Genomic DNA, 21,997 nt, shown 5'->3' with positions numbered 1-21,997 from the left:
AGGTGAATTCTCCTACCCTCCTACACTCAATGACTTTATTTATGTATATCCCGCCTGGTTCCCCAAAGGATTTGAAATGGTCCTCAGTGACTTAGTTGGCAACTTTTAATGCGAAAAACCAGGGGAGACTTCTAGGTGAGAAGGGCTAGAGATCCAGACACAGGCCCCATTTACTCTCTATGTGCCTCAACTCCAGATTTTGCCTGGGTCACTGCCCTAGAACAAGGGTCAGCATTTTTTTATTTTCCTGTAAATGGCTTGATAGTGAATATATTAGGTTTGAGGGCTTTGTCGCAACTACTCAACTCTGCCATAATTACTCAACTCTGCTCTTGTACATCAAAAGTAGTCATAGAACATACATAAATGAATGGGCGTGGCTGTGTCCAATACAACTTAATTCACAAAAACAGACTGCAGGATCAGATTTGGTCCTCTGGCTGTAGTTTGTTGACTCCTGCCCTACATCATGAGGTCACCTCTGTTCTGGGGTTTTCAAGTCCTAAAATTATCTCAACATCGAAGTTGGACCCAAAAGAACTGGTACTTTTCTCTCTGGCTTCAAACCAGAAAACTTGGGAGGTAGACACTAGACTAATGGGAAACATATAAAAGGGAATTCTATGCTCAAAATTGGAGTTTTTTGCTCTGGAAAGCAGCAAAACCAGCATGCTATACCACTAAATTATTTGCATATATATTTTGTCCTTTCTTATTCAGAGCTCTTCTGCATTTAATCTTAGTAAAGTAATTCTGTTATCTTTTAGGAGATACCCATAACTAGAGAAAGTAGAATTTCTTTTATTCCAATCTTTCTATTCCTAGCTCAAAATCTTTGAAAACAAACCGTTATCTTTCAATTGGAAAAGGGATATGCATCCCACATTTAGAACTTTACAAATAACTGAATACTTATGGGGTTGCAAGATGCTGATTCTAGCAGGTCATCTCCTTGCCCAGGGAATGTAGAAGAGTTCTCTCCACTCCTCTAGGCAATAGATATATCTGCAACCCAAATTACCCCCAAAATCAGGTGAAATGAAGGTAGCACCATGGTAGCAAGGGCATTTTGAGGAGTGTGTTGAGTTAGGGTATTATTTTATGGCAAAGTTTTATGTACTGAATTTCCACTTAAGTGTTGAGAATTCTGTGTTTGGAAATTGGATGGAGCCAGGGAGATACCTTCAGGCACTGACTGAGCCTAGTGTATGTATGGGGAATGGAGGAGAGAGGGCATGCAGCTAGAATGGACATAGGATATGAGACAGAATTATGATAAGGAATATCCAGAATGGGAATTTCTCACACTCAGGAAGAGGGAGGAGAATCTGCAATGGAGTCACAGCAAGAATATTTCAGCTTTTTCCTGTTTCCTTCCTCTGTACTCTCTTTGGCTCCCTCTCTCTTTCTAGCTTTCTCTCTTCTTTCATCAGACACACTCTGTGGCAAACTTAAGCCCCAAACCACAACCTTCAGAAATTCCAAATGGATTTTGTCAGCAAGGCCAACACCCCCCTCCCCACCCCTGCTCTCGGCACACGCGCTGGGCTCAGGCCCAGGCCTGGGGTCAGTGACAGGAGTGGGAGTGTGCAACCCACAGAGCGGGTAGCTACAATTTCAGCTTTCGCTTAGCTCCAGTGGCTGCCAGAGGAAGGGGGAAAGGCTGATGAACTGTAAGTCCTTTTGGCCTCCTTCAACTCTGGATGAGCACTTCTCCCTTAGCCTTTCAAGTGGCTGGGAAGCTGGGGAGTGGCAGTGGCTGGCTACTTGCCAGGGGGCAGGACCCTTCTTATCTGTGCTCCTGCTGGCTCCATGGGAAGCACCCAGTGATGCTGCAATCGATACTTTCCTCTCCAGACTCCAGAGGGGTCAAGGACAGAAGGGCTGGGAGATTCTGCAGTCCCATTCGTCAATGCTGACTCAAATGCCATGGTACTTGCTGCTAACCATATTAGGCTGTCACCATATCTGTCCTTCTGTCACAACTGGGATCCAACCTCGAGGGGATATGAAGTCTTGGGCAGGAACACTGACAGTTTCCGCCTCCTGTTAGAGTCCCACGAGGCATGCTGGTGTGGACGGGGCATTCCCCTTTAGGGAAGGGGGCTGTAAAGCATAATTTTGGGGGTTAGCATGGAGGCATAAACTGGTGGGGTATTCCTAGAAAATTCCTAGGAAAGAAATGGAAAGAGTAAAGTAATCATGTGAGGTATCACAGGGCCCACTCTAGGAGTCTGTAATAACAGTGAAGAAGTCTTCTGCCGTTTAAAATACTGAGTTTAGCAGGGCAAAGGCCCTTAATGGCAATGGCCAAGGACAGATACAACTCAGTTTGTTATAAACATGTTCCTTATTATCCATCTTATCCTTCACCATCTTAAATTAGGGTCCTCTTGGTTTCACATTCTAGGGTCATGTTATTCTCCAGGTTAAAATAAGAGAGAAAACAGACTGGGATAAGAAGAAGAGACTGGTGAATACATACACCAGGGATTGATAGGGACAAGGGGTAGACATAGTGTGGCCATCTACCAGCATAGTTCTTCTCGGAAGGAGACAAGAAACAAGGCAAAAAATCCAGAAAAGCAACAATTTTGGCTTACATCTTAGGGAAGAGCCATATGTTCCCTTATACTACTGTAAATGAGGAGAGAGGGCACTTAAAGAACCTTCTTCTGGGGGCAAGCCCTGTGGCCAAGTGGTTAAGTTTGTGGGCTCTGCTTCAGGGGCCCAGGGTTTCGCCAGTTTGCATCCTGGGTGCGGACATGGCACCATTCATCAAGCCATGTTGAGGTGGCGTCCCACATGCCAGAACTAGAAGGATCCACAACTAAAAATATACAACTATGAACCGGGGGGCTTTGGGGAGAAAAAGGAAAAATAAAATCTTTAAAAAAATAAAATAAAAAAGAACCTTCTTCTGTTCTTAGCATTACTAGTGCCCTTCTATCACAGCCATGACTGTTCCAAGGCAGCTTTGCATGTCTAGATCAGGTGCAGAAATGAGTGTGAGGGAAGTGGGGGAGGGTAGGAATAGAGAAACCTGGGTGCAAAGTCTCTCACTTTCCTTGGGATACTAAAATTCATAATCATCTAGGAACACTTTCTCAAACCACACCTCTGAATATTAGGTTCCAACCATTTGTTTTTCACGTTCCAACTTCCTAACAGGCCTACAGTCCAGTTGTTTCCTTCAGTCTCTCAAATTCACCTCTCTCCTCTTCCTTACGGGAAAGGATCTCTCGGTTCAGACTCCTGAGTAACCTAGTTTTAGGTTAGGAGTAGTGAGCAGCAACACTGGTGTAGCGATGGCTCTCAGGGGGATGCAGCCAGCCCTGGTTAAGAAACAAAGATGAGGTCTGGAGGAGTAAGGCGGGCCACAGAAAGGACTGTTCACTATACCCGGTTCCCGGCTTTGCTCAGAGTCCCCGGGCCTCTCAGCCCAACCCCAGTCTCCAGTGTGGCCAGCATGCAGCCCCACTCCTTAAATTCCAGGCATGGCCCTGGAGCTTGGGATTCTCACCTCAGTCCCCACTGTCTCATGCTCATTCCCCGGCTCCCGCCTCCGCCGCCCGAAGCCTCCAGCCCCCACATCGGCCCCCGCCCGGACTTCAGCTCCAACACCGCGCGGCTTCTGCTGCAGCCGCTGCCATGGTGATGGATCTCGCGAGAACCGCTGCTCGCTGAGCGCAGCTCTCGCGCGATCGGGGAGGTGGGAAGTATCCCGGTCTGCGGGTAGGGGTGAGCCGCACAGCTCCTGTCGCTGTCGCGGCTTCCGGTGCTAGGTGGAGGGAAGGAAGGAGGGAGCCGGGGAGCGGGGCCGGGGGAGCAGCCGCGCCGAAATCGGCTGGGAGAGCCGGAGGGAGCGGAGCTAGAGCCGAGCGGAACCTGCGGTAACGGAGGCGGCGGCCGCAGCGGCGGAGTCGGGAGCAGGAACAGGTGAGGGGCTGGGGAAGGAAGGCGGGTCCCAGTAGAGGAGAGGCTCAGGGTGGGGGCTGAGGAGATAGAGCCCCCCCCTACAACGCCCGGCACTGCCCGGCATGGGGCGGTGTGGTCCTTCCCACCCAAGAGCTCCGAGAGGGGGCGCGGGGCCAGCCTCACCCCTGCTCCCGCATTTGAAGGACGCGGAGCTGGGGTGGGGGTGGGGGTGGGGGTGAGGGGCACACACGGATTTGTCCTCCGCCTCGCGCAAGGGGGCGACCTGGACTGCAGTTAGGTTCCCCTCGCCTGCGGGAGGTGGGCTTTTGAGGGGTCGGGGTTGAAGGGGAAGAAAGCAGTCCAGGGAGAGGTGATGCGGGGGCGGTGGTGGCTGTTTTGTATCCTTTTCCAGTTAAAGGGCTAGAAAATGCCGCTTTTTCCTACTCCCTCTCTGTTTCCACGTTAGTAATAGGAGACCAGAGAGAAGCCTTGCTGTGGTGACACCCCCTCCCCCATCGTGGGGTAGGGGTGCGTAGGGGGTTTAGGGATTAGAGGACAGGGGAGGCTAGTGGGGCACCCCAGGGGCACTATTCTGGTGGAGGTTGTGCTTTCGGGTCTTAGGAGCCGCACGTTGGGAAGAGGGCAGCAGGTGGGGAGCCGCAGGAGGGGAGGCAGGAGGCGGGGGAGGGGATCTGATCTTGCTTGAAGAAGAGAGGTGGTGCCTTCCTCCCCCAGGCTAGGCGGGGGCGGTCTCACAGGAGGAGGGAGCATCTTGCCGCTGGCTCTGAGTTTGTGTCTTCCAATCCGCTTTCTTTCTTTAGGAAGTACCAGGATTCCCGGAACAGAAAATGGAGCCATTGCTTACACCACTGTTTGAGGGAAGGAGGGGGAGGTGGAGTTCCTTGTTAAAACGGGTCACTTGATTAGCAAAGTGGTAGCTCCTCTCTTTGGGGAGTTCCCTTCCTTCTGGGTTGTATTACTGCCGGCCTCCCTTTGGCCAGGCCTGGAGGAGTGTGGTATGTGGTTGGGAGTGAGAAGAAATAGTGAGGTCATCTGGGTGAGGGAGAAGTGTAACTTAAAGCCTGTCTCTGCTGCTGTTGGATTGGGTCGCCCCTGGTCTAGGGCATGAAAGTTTTATTGGTGGAAGATCTGCTGCAGGAGTCTGATTGCTTGAGTCAATACAAGAAGACAGAATCCAGTCTTTACTTATTTCCTTCCCTGTCCCTAGTCAGGTGGTGACAATCTTTGCTGCCATTTTGTCCTGAGTTTGTTGTTGGGGTAAGTGTCTCCACTTGCTATGACTGCAGTGAGGCAGTGAATTGGTCATTGCACATTAGACCCGAGTTTAAATAACATGTCTGTAAAAGCTTAAGAAAGAAGCTGATCCATTGAGTTCATTTTTTTTCATAGAATGAATCACTGACCTTGGATTTGGCTGGGAAGGGCCCCCATGTATCACATACAGTCATGCGTGGCTTAATGTTCTGAGAAATGCTTGGTTAGGCAATTTTGTCATTGTGCAAACATCATAGAGTGTACTCACACAAACCCAGATGATATAGCCTACTACCCAGCTAGGCTATATGTTACTAATCTTATGGGATCATTGTCATAAATGTCCATCATTGATCAAAATGTTAGGTGGCACATGACTCTATTCACTTGCGTCCTGCCTCCCAGCATAGAATTATTACCTCGCATAGTCAAAATTTTTATCACATGTCTTGCTTTTCCAAAGAGATGAAGCTTTTTGAGTGTAGGAATTGGATCTCATCTCTTGTCTCCCATAATGCCCATGCACACAGTAGGCGCTTGTGATGAATACACGGTGTGAATGGATAGAACTCAACAAGCTTTCTGACTAAAGCTTAAGAGAAAGAGAAAGGTTGGCTGTCAGGGACAGTGCCTGGAGATAGCTAAGTGAGGGTACAAAGGCTAAGGGCCTTTGTAATTCAGAAGTCTTGGTCTCTCCACTTTCCTGAGAGGCACAAAACAAGGCCTGGATGATGGAAACCAAGACCCAGAGAGAATTACTAGAACAGAGTCATTATTTATCTGACATCCCCTATCTCCTGCTTTCCCACTGTGGGCAAAGAAGTCTCTCCATTAGACCTAAGTCCTTCAAAGTGTTGTCTGCAAATTGGGATCCTGGAGGTTATGGAGGAGGGAGCCAGTGTTTGTATATGGTGCCTGGCACAGAAGTGGTGCCAATGAATGGCGGCTGCTCTTATTAAACTAAATGCAAGTATAAAGGACAGCAGAGAGCAGGCTGGAAAGAGTGGAAGTGGAGTCTTAAGTGCAGGAAGGGTCATTTTGTGTTTGTTCATCTCTGCCACTCTCTTTTCCACTGGAGTCCTAATAAGAGGAAATGGACTCAGAGGACAGTGGGCGGGACTTGTTGGTTAGAAGGAGGAACTTCTGTAAGACCAGGTTTGTTAAAGCTGAGTAAATAACTGAGGGACGTTGTGGAATCTGCTTCCCATATACCCTTAGAAATGGATGCCCAGAGGCCCAGGACTCAAAGCGTGTCACTGTGTTTGGCTCTCTTCATTTTTGTTGCAGGTGAATTTAGAGGCAAAATGGTTTAGTAATTAAGAGTGTGGACCTTGGAATCAGACAAAATTGGGTTCAAATTCTGCCTTTGCTAATTACTAGTTGTATGATTTTGGTGACATTACTTGTCCTCTCTTAGCTTCATTTTCCTCATCTGTAAAAAGTGTGATGATAATAGTACCTAGGGGTCAGCCTGGTGGCGCAGTGGTTAAGTTTGCACGTTCTGCTTCGGCAGCCTGGGGTTTGGTGGTTCGGATCCCGGGCGTGGACCTATGTACCGTTTGTCAAGCCATGCTGTGGCAAACGTCCCACATATAAAGTAGAGGAGGATGGATACGAATGTTAGCTCAGGGCCAGTCTTCCTTGGCAAAAAGAGGAGGACTGGCAGCAGATGTTAGCTAAGGGCTAATCTTCCTCAAAAAAAAAAAGTACGTACTTCGTAGTGTTGGCATGAGAATTAAATGAGATAATACATGCAAAGCACTTAGTATTGTACAAAGCACATAGTAAGCCCCAAATAAATGTTACCTGCTATTAATAATCATTATCATAATAATAATAATAATATGAGTACTCAGGGCTGCCTTAAAGGAGAGGAGGTTTACAAAAGAACAACTTGCCGCCTGAAGCGCCTGTACAGAGGGATGATTGTTACCATGACTTTCTGTGCTGGTCGTAGGCTTATGAGCAGTGAAATCTTTTTTCAGCATCAGCCTCACAGAGGCGGCTCCTGCTGCCTGAGTGGGAGGTGAAGCTGGTGCAAGGCAGGGGCCCTGAACCGTCAACTTGGATGTAGGGTGAGGATGTGGGGGCTCAAGAATAGTGTTCATGTTAAAAAAAGTCAGCATGACTCTGAGGTAATGGTTGCCTCTTCTATAAAGGAGCACCCTGATTGACCTAGGTTGGGGATCTGGATTCCTGGGTCCTCTTATTTTGGTCTCAATCAATATTTCAGCATCCTCCATTTCCTGGGCCACTCTTTTTGTTTAGTTTTATCTCCTTTAAATGTCTGCCTCTGAGTATGTTTCAGAATATACTGTACTAAAGTCCAGAGTTGTGATATCTGTGAATTCTATCTACTATACCTTTTCCAACATCTGTTGCAAATATAGGTAGGGTGCTAATAAAGCTTTTTGACAATGAAAAGACATGGAGAGCGTTCTGTGGAAAGAGTTCCACACATTTTTGAAGGCTTGGTGTTGTAGTCTGGGAAAGAACTGAGGTAGGGATTCCACGAACATGCTAGAGCTTTGTCATGAACTTCTGCAAAGGATCTGCTGCACTGTATGGACCAGAAAGGAAATGGCTCGAGATTTCAGGAATCTACTATTATCACCATAGTCCTGGAAAAAGGTGAGATGACTGAGTGTGGCAGATGTCATGGTACCTTTTTAGCTCTCCCGTTACTGGTGAGAACCTGGCATAACGCTTCCTTTATGAGCTTATGTACCAGAGGGTCAAGCATGAATGTTTAAACTTCAAGATGATTTAGGATGCAGGAGAACATTTGCTTTCTGTTTCAGTGTTTTTTACCCCCTGTTCTTTTTAAAACAATCAAACCGTACCTTACGTAAAATCCTGCTTGAAGTCTAATACATAAAATGGATGAAAATGAAGCTTCTCTGATGGTGGTAGAGAGTCGGGGAGCATAATTAGACCCTCTCATATGGTTCTCCCTTTCCCCCAAGCAGCTTCTGAATCCCAGTCAAGGAACCCTAGGGCTCTGAGCATATGGATGCCACTTCTCCAGTTTGTCAGATACAGGAAAAGGATGAGAGATCGCCTCCAGAACGCTGTCCTCCTCAACCTCATAAATGTTTTGCCACCATCAGTAGAACTGTGCTCCTCAACAACAGCAGTGTCGATGACTAGCTGCAGAGCTGTCATGGTACTGGATGCTGGGGACATGAAGCATGAATAAGGCATGGTTCTTGCTGGCGAGGGGCTCATAGTCTAGTGAAGTACTTCCCACACCTTTTCCCATTGTGGCATACACAGAAAATGGTAACAGTGACACAGACGTAGCTGCTTGTAACATGAGATGATTGGCCCAAGGGCTCTAGCCACCCTAAGCCCTGCCTAGCTATCCAGTACTAATGGGATCAGTATCTCCAACTGACCTGCAATGCATTAAAGGCACATAATTTGGGAAGTTCCAGCTCTGCAAGGAGAAACAGATAAAAGTGAATAAAACACTGTGGTAAGTCCTAGGGTAGAAGTGTATTTGAGGTACTGAGGGATCACAGATGGCTCTTATTCCCTAAGGTAGGCAGTTTGCTGTCTTCTGTATCCTTAGCTGCTCTATGATGGTTGGCTTTGTCCAAATCATGGCTTCCTGTTTCATCTGTTCACTGGCAGCTCTATCTTGACCTGTGCAGTGGGACTAGATTTGGGCAAAGGTTTGTTAGGGTTTTAGGCTGACTACTGATGGAATTTCAGTGATTTTGTAATTGGGAAAGTATAGTGTTCTAGATATCCAAGGCTATAGATGTGGGCATTGGAGCAGCCATCAAATGTCAGGAGTGGAAACAGTGGTAAGCTGGTCAGATTCTAAGAATAGGGGAAGCTGAAATCTTTGGTTAGAGGGCAGTGCCACAGAACGTTCCAAAGAAACAAATGAGTCTAGTTTTTATCTGGTCACTGTTTTATCTGGCTAGGCCTATGTATTCTAAAACAGATCTGATGCTCTGTTCTGACTCATTTGCTGAGGGTTGTCTTTGGGAAAAGCCACACCCTTCCCAGGTCTTTGGGTTTTGGTCAGGACAGTTTAAGATCCTTCTTTGCTTGATAATGTGGCCTCCTTCAGATTATCCTCTACTAGAGTTGTCTTCTCAGACTCGAAGGGAAACTGGCAAAAGGATTCTGGTCTGGGCCTAAACACTGCTAATTGAGTTAAGTGGAGTCTAATTTAAGTTAGGTATGTTTTAATTTATAACAAGGCCATCATTGATTGTCTAATAGCCAAGTTCAATGGGTGTCTTTCAGGCCTTTCAAAAGCCTTTGACCCTCCTTCCTTTTTTTTTTTTTTTTTCTTGCTGAAAAAGATTAGCCCTGTGCTAACACCTGTGCCAGTCTTACTGCACTTTATATGTGGGATGCCACCACTGCATGGCTGATGAATGGCATAGGTCTGCACCCGGGATCCAAACCCATGAACCCAGGCTGCTGAAGCGGAGTGCCAAACTTAACCACTATGCCATGGGGCTGGCCCCCTCCTTCCTTTTTTAAATTTTTTTTTTTTTTTGAGGAAGATTAGCCCTGAGCTAATATCTGCCACCAATCCTCTTTTTTGCTGAGGAAGATTGGCCCTGAGCTAACATCCATGCCCACCTTCCTCCACTTTATATATGGGATACCTGCCACAGCATGGCTTGATAAGTGGTACATAGGTCTGCACGCAGGATCTGAACTGGCGAATCCTAGGCTGCCAAAGCGGAATGTGGGAACTTAAGTGCTGCACCACTGGGCCGGCCCCTCCTTTGTAAAGTTTTTTAAAATTGAATTGAATTGAATTTTTTTGGTGAGGAAGATTGGCCCTGAGCTAACCACTGTGGAAACCTTCCTCTATTTTATTTTGTAGGTGGGATGCCACAACAGCATGGCTTGATGAGCAGTGTATAGGTCCACGCCCAGGATCCAAACCTGCAAACCCTGGGCCACCAAAGCGGAGCACACAAACTTAACCACTAAGTCACCCGGCTGGCCCCCTCCTCCCTTTTTTAATGTTCTTTCCTCATTGGTGTCTATAGTGTCTTATTCTCTTGATTTCCTTTCTACCCCTCTGGTTGCTTCCAGAAGACTGGCCCTGAGCTAGCATCTGCGCCCATCTTCCTCTACTTTATATGTGGGATGTCTGCCACAGCATGGCTTGACTAACCGTGCATAGGTCCGCGCCTGGGGTCCAAACTGGCAAACCCTGGGCCACCGAAGTAGAGCATGCGAACTTAACCGCTATGTCACTGGGCCAGTCCCTGTCTCTGGTTGCTTCTTACTCTCTTTCCTGGCCTTTTTTGCCCACTGCTTTCAATGTTGATGTGCCCCAGGTTTCTGCCTTTGGCCTTTTCTCCTGTCCCACTATACACACTCTCCCTAGATATATCAGTTAGGATGTATCAGTTGCAAAAGATAGAAAACACACTTGTGGCTCAAACAATAAGGATTTATTAAGGCAGTAACAAGAAGTCCAGGTGAAATAAGCCAGACACCAAAGGACAAATATTGTATGATTCTACTTATATGAGGTACCTAGAATAGTCAAATTCATAAAAAAAGAAAGTAGAATGGTGGTTACCAGGGGCTGGAGCTAAGAGGGAATGGGAGTTATTGTTTAAAAGGTACAGAGTTTCAGTTTGGAAAGATGAAAGAGTTCTAGAAATGGATGGTGGTGATGGTTGCACAACAGTGTGAATGTACTTCATACCACTGAGCTGTACACTTAAAAATGGTGAAAATGGTAAATTTTATGTTATGTATGTTTTACCACACACACACCCCCCCCACCCCAAGATCTAGGGATAGAACACTTTGGTTTTTTTTTACTCTGCCAGTTTGACAGTATTATTAAGGACCCAAGTTTTCTCCATTTTTCTGCTCTGACATCCTAGAGTTCTTCTGTCTGTCTCTTCATGATCTCAAGATTACTCCAGCATCTCATCTTTCTACACCAATATCCAAAGGCTAGACAAGAGAATATTCCCATATCTTTTTTAAAGATTGAGGAAAACTTTCCCATATGCTCCCAGCAGACATTCCCCACATCTTATTGGCTAGAATTAGTACATGACCATTTGTGACTCAGTCACTGGCCAGGGAAATGGAATGCCCACATCCCTTAGGCTGATCAGTTTTCATACCCTAAGGCTGGGGAAGGGTATCTCATACCCTGCCATCTGAACAAATTAGGGGTTCTGTAGAAGAAAGAAAGGAAAGAGTGGCTGTTTGGGCAGGCAGCTGGCAACTGCTGCCATCTTGGATCATCTTGGTTCCTCTTAGGACTTCAGTTACTACCTGTACAGATGATTCCCAAATACCCAGCCTAGAGTTTTCTCTTGAGCTTCATACCTTAGCACCTCAAAATCAGTATTTAATCTAAAGACAAATATCTTCACTCTCAGATCTGTTCCTCTTGTATTTCCTGTCTAAAGAAGTACCACTGAATCACCCAGGCCAGGAGCCTGGGGATCATATTTGAGTCTTCTACTCTTCCTTCCTACATTTAATCAATCATTAAATCTTGGGATTCTACTATTCTGATGTTTCAAATCTGTCCTCTCTACTGCTGCCTCTGGTTAAGAACTTTTGATTTCTCATCTGTATTACTGTACCTCCCAAGTGGTCTCTCAGCCTCCAGTCTTTCCTCCTCTTAATTTATTCCCTAAACTGCTGCCATAATGGTCTTTCTAAGGCACACGTCAGGTCATGTTACTCAGTGTGGCCTTTGAAACCCTTCATGATCCAGCCCCTGCTTATCTCTCCAGCCTCATCACTTCTTTTTCCCACCATGTTGCATCCAAATAAACTTCCTTCCAGTTTCGCCTGGCTTTGGCTAGTAAAGCATGCTGTCCCTAACTCAAATCTTTATGCCTTTGCACATGCTGTTCCTTCTTCCCTATTGCCTCTTTATTGTCTGGTTACTTCCCATTCTTCCTTCAGGAGTTAGATCAGGTGCGACCTGAGAATCATTTCTGGAAATCATCCTTCACCCCCAAGTCTTGATTAACGGCTCCAGCTTTCTATCCCCATAATACTGTGTGCTCAGGGCACTCTTATCCTCATGCTGTTTTTTAGTCCTCTGTTTCCTAGTCTTTCTCTCCCATTGACTGAGTTTCATGAAGGCAGAAACTCCTCCTCTCTGTATCCTTCGTTCAGTGTTCTCAAATGTTTAATGAATGGATGGAAGCTGACATTAGAAGCTGTTTCTTGGCTTGGGAAATCTTTGAGTCCAATAGAAGTCATTGAGATACTAATCTAGGAGTTCTTGTGTGCTGATTACAGTACTCCTGAGACAAAAACTTGGAAACTTTACAGGGGTCACAAGCCAACTGCACTAAGGAAACTAAATACAGGCAGACCCTGCTTTTGTTTCCTTAAATTTTATTGGTCTGCTTCATTGGCTGTGCTGAAAATAGTGTCTCTATTAGTGATATCTCAATTTGAAAGTTATCTGGGAACAAAGGTGCTTTTAGTGCACCCTGTCTGGCAGCAGACTGTTTGGGAAGACTCTGGTCTTCCTTTCCCTGGACCCACGCGGTGTGAAGAGGAAGAGGTGGTGCCAGATCAGGAGTCCCCTCAGTAGTGTCTCAGGACACACAGCCAGTGGAGTCAGAGGGGGACAGTGTGTGTGGCGGACTGAGCTGTGACTCTCAGAATCACCTGGAGAGTAAGGCAGGCATGTTCCTGCAACACATACAACCCAGGATGGCTGAGCAGCCAGTTACAGCAATATCAGCCTCTGCTGGGAGGTGCTTGTGGGAGGGTGGGGTTGGAGGCAGTAAGTGGTCCTCAGGACATCTTCACATGAAGCTTAAATCAGCCAATGCGCTTGATTGAACTCCTGCAGTGTCCCACACATATTGTACTGGAACATTTTTAGAGTTCCTGTTGTTATTTTTGTCACTGATAACAAAGTTTCTGACTGTAAAATAGAATGTTGAGATAACCTCTTTGTTAATAGAGATATTACTGTATTCCATTTTTCATCTTGAGCCACACCTTCAGTTTTAACTGCTGATTCCTGTTTTCCACCAGACCATGGAACCCTGGCATTTTGCCCTGTCGACACAGGAGTGACATCTGTGGTGAAAGAGAGTAACTGTAGGCTATACAGTATGTAGGGAAACAAGCCAGGGTTGGTTTGTTTGTTTGCCCTTCTGCCTCCCAGAGCTTTTTCTAGGAATGCATTATGGTGAAAGTGAGAATTAGCTATATAGCCAAAGATTTCTGTTCATGGCACAAAGCTGAAAGTTGCCACCATCCTGGTGGTAGGGGCAACGTGCTCTCTGGTAATAGGGACAGAGAAAGCCAACATGCCCTTTGAGATATTTATCTGAGTCAATCAATGCTCATCCTGATTATATTAAAAAGGAGTCATAATGTCCATTTATTTCAAGGCCCTGGGCTGCCCTAGGGGACCCACGGTAACCACTTGGATATTTCGTTACTTACCATCAGCAACATTGCGTATTAAATGGCGAGAGAAAATTCCACCAATTTTAGTCGTCTAGTCTTTTCATGGTGTTCCCAAACCAGTCTTGGGTTAGATATGTGTGGAAAATGGCCAAGAATTGACAGGATATCTAAGCAACCATCTGTGCATTACACAGAGATACCAAGTACTGCTAGGACAGAAGAAATGATATAAGGACATCCTCAGATGAGGCTTAAATCAGCCAGTGTGCTTGATTGAACTCCTACAGTGGGCTTGGCACTGGGGGTGAGGACAGATCCAAAAGAAATAGAAGGCATAGTCCTTGCCCATGGAGAATACACAGTTAAGTGGAGAGACAGTAAATGTTACAGACTTATAAGAAAGTAAAAGGCTCCACAAGGTAGTAAGTGCAACATGAGTGTTTGAGATAATTCAGGGGCCTTGATGCAGCATGCCAGGAAATAGAAATGAGTGTAACACTGGGATCAGCTTTTGAACCAAGACTTTAGCATGATAGCTTAGCAAAGAAGCAAACGAAAGGACAATGTATGCATGTTCTGGGGCAAGGGATATTTTTCAGCCACTGCTGTACTCAGGGTTGTAATTGTTTAGTCAGCAATAGTTCCAGTCATGAAAGCAAGATAAATGTGTGGTATAAATTCAGTTCAGAATCTAGACCAAAGCCCATTACCTAAGTTTTAAAGCAAAGTATCTGGAGCTGAAGGAGAGGACACCTAATCAGGAGACATGATAAAGACTAGGAAGACTTGGGGAAAGTATGAATTTCTGGAGGTGATGGTGGCAGAACCAGAAGTCTGACTACCACAGATTGCCAAGGTTGATGGGATCTGATCTTACTAGCTAGGCAGGTGTTCCCTCCTGCCTCAGGGATCCTCCGGAATCTGTCAGCCTGGGTGGGTTGTGGCAGGATGGGCAGAGAGGATGGCTAGTGGGCGACTTGGCTGAAGATGAGCCCTAAGGGTGCGCCAGGTCCTCTCCCTGGGGTGTGAGCCCTTTGGGTCAAGGGCAGGGCTCATCTGAGGAACCTACCGGGAGCACCACGCCTGGCTCATTAGTGGATGTCTGGGGAGGCCTTTGAAGATGAAACACTCCTTAAGCACTCATTGTTTCTGTTTTTTGGACAAACTAGTACTTTGGTCTCCAGGGGCTGTTGATCTGGCTCTTTGTACTAGTCTGGAATTTGCTGCAAACTGAGGAGAGTAGGAAAAAAACAAGCAAATCTGGAATAGTTTTTGAAAAAACCACTAAACTCCCACCAAACCCCCATGCTTTAGCTTGTAAATAGGATTCCTCCCCATCCACCTTTCACATTCTTGGGTTTGGGTGCACTCTGTCTTGACCTGTTCCTTCGCCTGCTGGGTTTGGGGTGTGTATGTGTCTCTGGTTCCCAGACTCTATAGAGGATGCCAGCAGCTGGCATATGGCGATTGCTGAATAAGCTGCCCACTGACGCACGTCTCCCGCAGGCACAGAGAACTGGCTGGCACGGATGATTCTGAACCCCCATTTCATTGTTGTTTCAAAGACACATTTCTGTGCCTATCCTCTGCCATAGAGAAGGGAGGGAAGAAGAGAGGGAACGAATGACTCTATGGTTCTGTCTGTTGAGGGTAATGGGTGAGGTGGGCAGGTAGGCATTTTGTACCTTCCCAGTGGCTCTTAGTGCTCCTTTCATTTTTTCAGCAGGTATTTGTTAAGTGCCTACTATGTACCAGACATAAGCTTGCAGTGTGAGGGAGCTATAGTGAGGTCTGTAGAGACCCTGGGAGTCAGTTCAGTTATTCGACTGCTGTGCCAGGCACTCTTCAAGGTACTGGGAACACAGCAGTGAATAAAATAGATAAGGAGCTGACATTATAGTAGGAGGAGAAAAACAATACAGCAAGAAACAAATATGTAATGTGTCAGATGGTGATAAATGCTAAGAAGAAAAGTAAAATGGGATTAAAAGGGTAGAGAATCGGGGGTGGTGGTGTGTGTGTGTGTTATCGGTGGTTATGGAAGGTCTCTTTGATAAGGTGACATTCGAACAGACACCTGAAGGAAGTGAGGGAGTAATCCATGAAGGTTATCTGGGAGGGGAGAATTCCAGGCAGAGAGGGAATAGCAAGTATAAAAGGTTTGAGGCAGGAAAGTGTTGAGGAATTGAAGTGGAGTAAGCAAAGGAGGGGAGAGTAGTAGGAAATCTGATGAGAGAAGCAGGGAGAATGCAGACCATGCAGGACCTCGTAGGCCATGGTATGGCTCTGAGTTTTCCTGAAAGGGAGATATGAAGCCAAGAGAGGGTTTTGAACAGAGGAACAACATGACCTGATTTGGGGTTTAAAATCAGTCTGGCTGCTATCTGGAGAATAGACTGAAGGGGCTTAGGTAAGAGGCAGGGGATGAGGTGACTGCCTTATTGTGAGTGACCACGTGGAGCAGCTGTCCTTGGATGGGCCACAGCAAGCCTGGGATTTACCTGGCTGAGGAATGAGGGGTAGAGTCTCCTCACCCCACCTCCCAACTCTTAGCACACTGTTGTATGCACAAAACACGACTTTCGCAGCCAGCATTTTACAAAGTGGAAAGCATCAGCCTCTTTCAGGAGTGCTGCTTTCTTATTTCTTCCTCATTAATTTTGGTGTGTGGAAGGAAGGTGAAATTGCAGAAATATAGAAAGGGAGGAAGCCGACTCTCTTGAGCATAAACCTTGGGAACCTGGCAAGCCTGAACCTTGTCAGGAGTCACAAAGAGCCACTCCTCATTCCACTCCCTCTCCCACCCTTTCCAGAAGTCTCAGGGTAAGGTTGGGGGAGGAAGGGGCATTAATGATCTTGCAGTGCCTTGGGGTATAGTGTAGAATGTCAGAACCAAAGGGACTTTAGAAATCATCTAGTTCAGCCCCCTCCAGTTACAGGTGCAGATATGGACAGATGAAATAACTTGGCTGAAGTCACATGAGTAGATTACTGGCAGAGCAGGGGTCCTTAGTGTTCACTGCTTTGTCTCTGCTCCCAAAGGTTCAGAATGTATCTGAGTGGGCCTTGATCTTCATAGTTCCCCCAGGCTTTTAGTTTGTCATGAATGAATTCTAGCCATGACTTTGACAAATCCAGTTTACATGAAATCCTGACAAGCAGATGATGATAGTGAGTTTACATTTCTTTGCCTAGGATCAAGTCCTCCATACCAGGGACCAGGCCAAAACCAGACTGCCACTGCCCCCACTTGGGCCCTACTGTCCTCAGAAAGCAGCCACCGTGATCATGGGTAATATCTTTGGAAACCTTCTCAAGAGCCTGATTGGGAAGAAGGAGATGCGCATCCTGATGGTGGGCCTGGATGCCGCAGGAAAGACCACCATCCTGTATAAGCTGAAACTGGGGGAGATCGTCACGACCATCCCCACCATTGGTAAGGGCACAGCTTGGATGCAGGCTTCCATGCTGACAGCTGAGCTGGGCAGGGGGCCTATTCCTAGATCCCCCACCTGGCCACCAGACAAGTCCCTGCAATTTGTGGGGTTCAAGAAAGGATGGTTATTTAGATTACTAGCAGGTGCTGGGGCTGCCGTTTGCCCACCTACCCTGGCCCTCTCTGATGCGGGAACTTCCGCAGCCTGGCACTCAACAGTTGCCCTCAGGCACTGAGCTGGTTTGTTCTTTGTGTTGTTTGGAAAGCAGGTGAAGGGCTTTGATGTTCCTGCCAGAGGCCTGGAATTGCTTCAGTTTAGATCCTTGGTGGCCCTGATCCTGGTTAAGACCTGCCTGTGGGAGAGAGAATCTTTGCCTTGTAGATAGGGCTCGAGATCATCATTGTCAGCTGATTCTGCATTTGGGGCTCCAGGACTATAGCTCACTTCTTTTTCTTCACTCTGCCTCGCAGACTCAAGTGGCCAAGGTACAAGAGTGGGGCTGAGTCATTTCTTTGCAGGAGGGAGAGTCAAAGACAGAGAGAATGAGTGGGGAAGATTGGCTCACGTTACCCACATGATTGTGAACCTCTGATGTTCTCCTCATCCTCTTCCCCTTCTCTTAGATTTTCTTTTTGGCATTTAGGCTACTAAGTCAGGAACACCAGGTCTGAGGAAGCCTTAGTTTGCTTTCCCTGGATAGAATCTTGGCCACAGCTGAGGGAAACAGAAACAAACCCAGTGGGGCATCCTTTGCAGACCTAGTGTTTGAGGCCAAGTGGCCATTGTTTTTTCCAAAGGGTTCAACGTGGAGACAGTGGAGTACAAGAACATCAGCTTCACAGTTTGGGATGTGGGTGGCCAGGACAAGATTCGGCCTCTCTGGAGACACTACTTCCAGAACACCCAAGGTATGGCATATAAATTGCCCGGGGACTGGCCTGGGTTGGTTGGGTGTGAGCAGAGTGTGGCTGTCATTCTTGATTATGGGCAGCCAACCCTTGCCCTGCTGCAGCTCCTAGAGGTGGGAGAAAAGGAGGAAAGGGAGGGTATGAGGAGGGTATTGTCTTTGGTGCTGGGGGAGGGGAGTTCATCTGTCATCTCTGTGTAGCCCGTGCTCTGCCTTCCTAGGGTTGATATTTGTGGTCGACAGCAATGATCGGGAGCGAGTAAATGAGGCCCGGGAGGAGCTGATGAGGATGTTGGCAGAGGATGAGCTCCGGGATGCTGTGCTCCTTGTCTTTGCAAACAAACAGGTGAGACTTCTCCCTACCCCTGGATTTAAGAGAGGGTGACCTGGCCGTGGAAACCATGGGGCCTTGGTGCTTATTGTATGGGAAGCCCCATGACTGTGCTCTCAATTTTGGAAGTGTGGGAAATATGATTAGTTGGCTTGTTTATGCTCCTCTTCCTGTCCCCCACCGCAGCTTTAATTAGCAACATTTCTGTCCTCAGGCATTGCTGTGGTAGATACATCACCTCAAACCCTCTTTCATCTTTCCTGTTGTCCACTTTAGTGGAACTGCCCTCACTTCTACAGTCTGACAGACCTGATTCTTTGCCCAGCTTGAATCACCTTCCACTTCCCTACTAGCCATGCGTTTGGTATCCAGCTCGCCAGTGGAATGACCTTTAGAGCCTTGGATAGGAGGTTCTAGGATGACTAGATCCAAAGCAGTTCCTTAGGATCTTATTCTGGGTTCCTCCAGTGAAGGAGGAGGAGAGGGTGCTGGTGCACATCTTTTTGGTAGATGGGTGCGCTAGAAGTCTTTGAAAGATCCTGAGGCTCCTTTTTTTGTCTCTCCCTTGTGTTCCAGGATTTGCCTAATGCTATGAACGCTGCCGAGATTACAGACAAGTTGGGCCTGCATTCCCTGCGTCACCGCAACTGGTACATTCAAGCCACCTGTGCCACCAGCGGGGACGGGCTGTACGAAGGCCTGGACTGGCTGGCCAATCAGCTCAAAAACAAGAAGTGAGAGCCAGGCAGCCCTGTCTGACCGCCCTACCCACCCCTGACACATCTACTATCTCCCTGCCCCAGCCCCAGCCCTTTCTTCCCATTGCCATTGTGGCCAGGGCCCGGGTATCATGTCCGCATGCCCAACAAGAGCCTTGCCTCCCCTGCCTCGCCTCCTCTCCCCTGTCCATACCAGTCCCCAGTTGCTGTCTTGATGATGAATCATTCCAATTTACCAGATTTAAAACAAAAACAAAGTTGTTATGGTTTCATGGGGTAGCCCTCCCCCTGCCCCCCTACAATCCTCTGGAGTTTGGGAGGTGGGGTGGGGTATTCTCTCCGTTTGCTTTGTTTGGCTCTGGTTGCTGTGCTCTTGGCATCTAAGTCCCTTCCCTCTCCCCACAGGCCCCTCTCCTCCCTGTCTTCCTTTCCTTCCCCACCTTCTCCCTGTTCTACATGGAAATTGCACGGGCCTCTCTGTGTGTGCGTGCATGTGTGCGTGTGTATATGCATCTATAGAGAGATATATATGTGGGGGCCAGGGAGAAGGGTGGAGGGGGTGGAGTGCAGCTCAGGGCTTGCAGCCAGGACACTGCCCACTCTAGCCGATCATCTGCCCCTCTCATGGTGGTGAGATAAAGGGTTGAAGGTAGAGGGAAGGCTGCCCCAGCCTTGCACTGGTTCTTCTCCTCTCTGCAGGTAGGTTTTCCTGGATGATAGGACAGGTGATGGATTTTCCACCATTTTCCCTGTATCCCTCTTTCCATTCTACTTAGGGCAGGAGGGTGGCATTTATCTCTAGAGGAGTGTTCCCAAGGAGATGCCATTCTGCCCTGCCTTGTTAGTGGGGAGGAGAGAGGAACCCACTCAGTCTTAATCAGCCCAGAGTGTTCAATTGATCCTCCCCCTCATCCTTAGATCTGTTCCTCAGGAGCTTGAGGGGGTGGTGGGGTGGGGATAGCAAGACCAAGGGTGTGTTTGGGACCCAGGGCACTGAGGGGAGGGCCTCAGGTTTTCCATCTTCATCCTCTTGTTATTAGAAGGTGAGGTTCAGATCAGTCCTATTCCTGCCTTCCCATGCCCCCTCCCCCTTGTCTTCTGGTCTTGGGGGCTGGGTGGTTCATCTGTCCTTTGTCAGAAGTTTCCTCACCCTAGTAGTCCTCCTGGCCTGACCAGGGCTGGCTGGGTGGTTTAATGGAGAGCAAGGGAGTGGGTGTGACATAGCAGACCTCAGCATCAGTCCCCCTTTTCTCTAGTTCTCTCTTTCTAGTCCAGGATGTGCTGAAGAATGAAAATTTCCTATTCTGTTTCCAGACCCTCAGACCATCCTGCTGTCTTTCCCTCCTCCATCCCAATAGCTTTCCCTTGCCCTCTTCACCTACTTCCCCTAAATGGATCTATGCTTACAGTGTGGGAAATAGAATTCTGTAGTGGTTGTTGGTGCTGGTGGGATGCAGTGGTCTTCAGGGTCCTCCCCCCATTGATAAGAAGTTGTTCAGAAGCTGCTGCTACTACATCTCTCTGTCTACAGGGGGCTCTTGTCCCTGAGATCTTGGCCTGGGTCCTGACTTCTGCGGTTTCTGTGAAGCCGTGCCTTTTCTATGGGCTCCTGTGTGTGCTGGCTGTGCCCTGAGCTCCAAGATGGCCGCCCATAACCTTTCTGCTAAGGTCAGGGCCCAGGGCCCCCAAAGCATAACTGAGGGACCCCTTCCCAGAAGGGCTGTCCCAAGCCCCATCCTATGGGGCCAGGCTTCCTGCTAACCCTGTCTACAACAGGCAGATCAGTACCCCCCACCCCACCCCAGACTGAACTGTGAAAGAGAGGTTCCAGGGGTGTCTCCCTTAGTGCCAGTTCCTTAGTGATGTGTTACTTACCCAAGATGCAGTGGGTGTGTGCAGGTCTTTTGCTCTCTAGGCCTTTCCATGTGTGTGTGTGTGTGTTTGTGTGTTTGTGTTTGTTGGCAGGGGGAGGGAGGTGCTGGAGCTTCTATTTCATTTTAACATGTATTCACTCCCCTGACCCCACAAATGCTTCCCTCCACACTTTTTCCTTGCCTCTGTCTCTATTTCCTCAGATTTTTTTGCTCCTGCTCCTGTTGCCTCTCCTTCCCTGAACTTTTTCCTTTGCCTTCTCAACTCATTCACTGCTGTTGCCCGTTTGTCTCTCCTTTGTTTCTTTCCTACTTAGGATTCCCGACTCTGTATCCTTGTGGTTGGGGAGGACTTTGCCTCTTCAGCTTCATTCCTTCTCTAACTCTCCCTAGTTAATGCCGGTCCCAAATAGGTTTTCCTTATTTTAGGCCAACCCCCACCTCGTTTTGGGGGCTCCAGGGACCAATGGGGCTGAGGGTGTTAGGAAGTAGCCTTGGAGGTGGCCTTGGTGCTGCTCAAGGATCTGTCCAGCAGGGGGCAGTAAGTGGTCTTGGTAGTATCCCTGGCTGCTAGGTCCTTGGCAGGGGTGGCCCCTTCTACATTCCCATTCACCTAAAAGCTTTTTTGGGGATTGGGTGTTTGGTTCCATTTCTGCCTACTCCCTCCCCTAGTCTCCTCGGGTAGGTTTAATTTTATGCTTTCCTTTGTTCCAGCCTTTCTTCTCCCTGGGGATTCCTCCTCTCCCCACGCCCCCCATGTTTGTGGTGTTATAGTGGTAACTGCAGTTCTGAACTGGTTTTTCTCTTCTTTTTTCCTCTTCTGGAATGTAGACTGTATATGTTTAGTAACTCACCTTCTCTCTCCTTGCTCAATATGTGGGATACGCGATGACTGTGACCCTGGTTGGAAATTAAACTTGTTTTATGCAGCTTTGGAGCAGACCTTCATCCTTGATGTGCAGCAGCCATGGGACAGTGGTTTAACGGTGAGGGTAGTTCTGTCTCTGGTCCCTCTCTCTAGACTGCTCCTTCTCTCAGCAGAGGGGTAAAGAGTACATGTGACTCGTGGGTAGTGAGGTCGTTGAGGAACTTAGGCTCATCTCCACACTGCTTACTACTTCCCGTCATACCCC

The 21,997-nt window shown here is 47.7% G+C and overlaps 1 protein-coding gene and 1 long non-coding RNA gene across 2 annotated transcripts; one reads left to right on the top strand and one right to left on the bottom strand.

Annotated features, from left to right (window-relative positions):
* Positions 1–88: 88 nt before the first annotated feature.
* Positions 89–3,666, bottom strand: LOC106836817 (uncharacterized). Its single transcript, XR_001399464.3, has 3 exons — positions 3,524–3,666; positions 3,119–3,335; positions 89–2,106 (listed from the first exon to the last, which is right to left on the bottom strand). It is a non-coding gene; the product is annotated as an uncharacterized lncRNA (long non-coding RNA).
* Positions 3,646–21,793, top strand: ARF3 (ARF GTPase 3). Its single transcript, XM_014850023.3, has 5 exons — positions 3,646–3,939; positions 16,795–17,035; positions 17,834–17,944; positions 18,165–18,289; positions 18,851–21,793. The coding sequence occupies exons 2-5, from the start codon at positions 16,888–16,890 to the stop codon at positions 19,010–19,012; spliced, it is 546 nt and encodes a 181-aa protein (XP_014705509.1). The 5' UTR covers positions 3,646–3,939; positions 16,795–16,887; the 3' UTR covers positions 19,013–21,793.
* Positions 21,794–21,997: the final 204 nt, after the last annotated feature.

The sequence above is a fragment of the Equus asinus genome, chromosome 22 (assembly GCF_041296235.1).
Source record: "Equus asinus isolate D_3611 breed Donkey chromosome 22, EquAss-T2T_v2, whole genome shotgun sequence".
Taxonomy (NCBI): domain Eukaryota; kingdom Metazoa; phylum Chordata; class Mammalia; order Perissodactyla; family Equidae; genus Equus; species Equus asinus.
The sequence above is the reverse complement of the archived record's forward strand: the minus strand, read 5'-3'. Positions and strand labels throughout refer to the sequence as shown.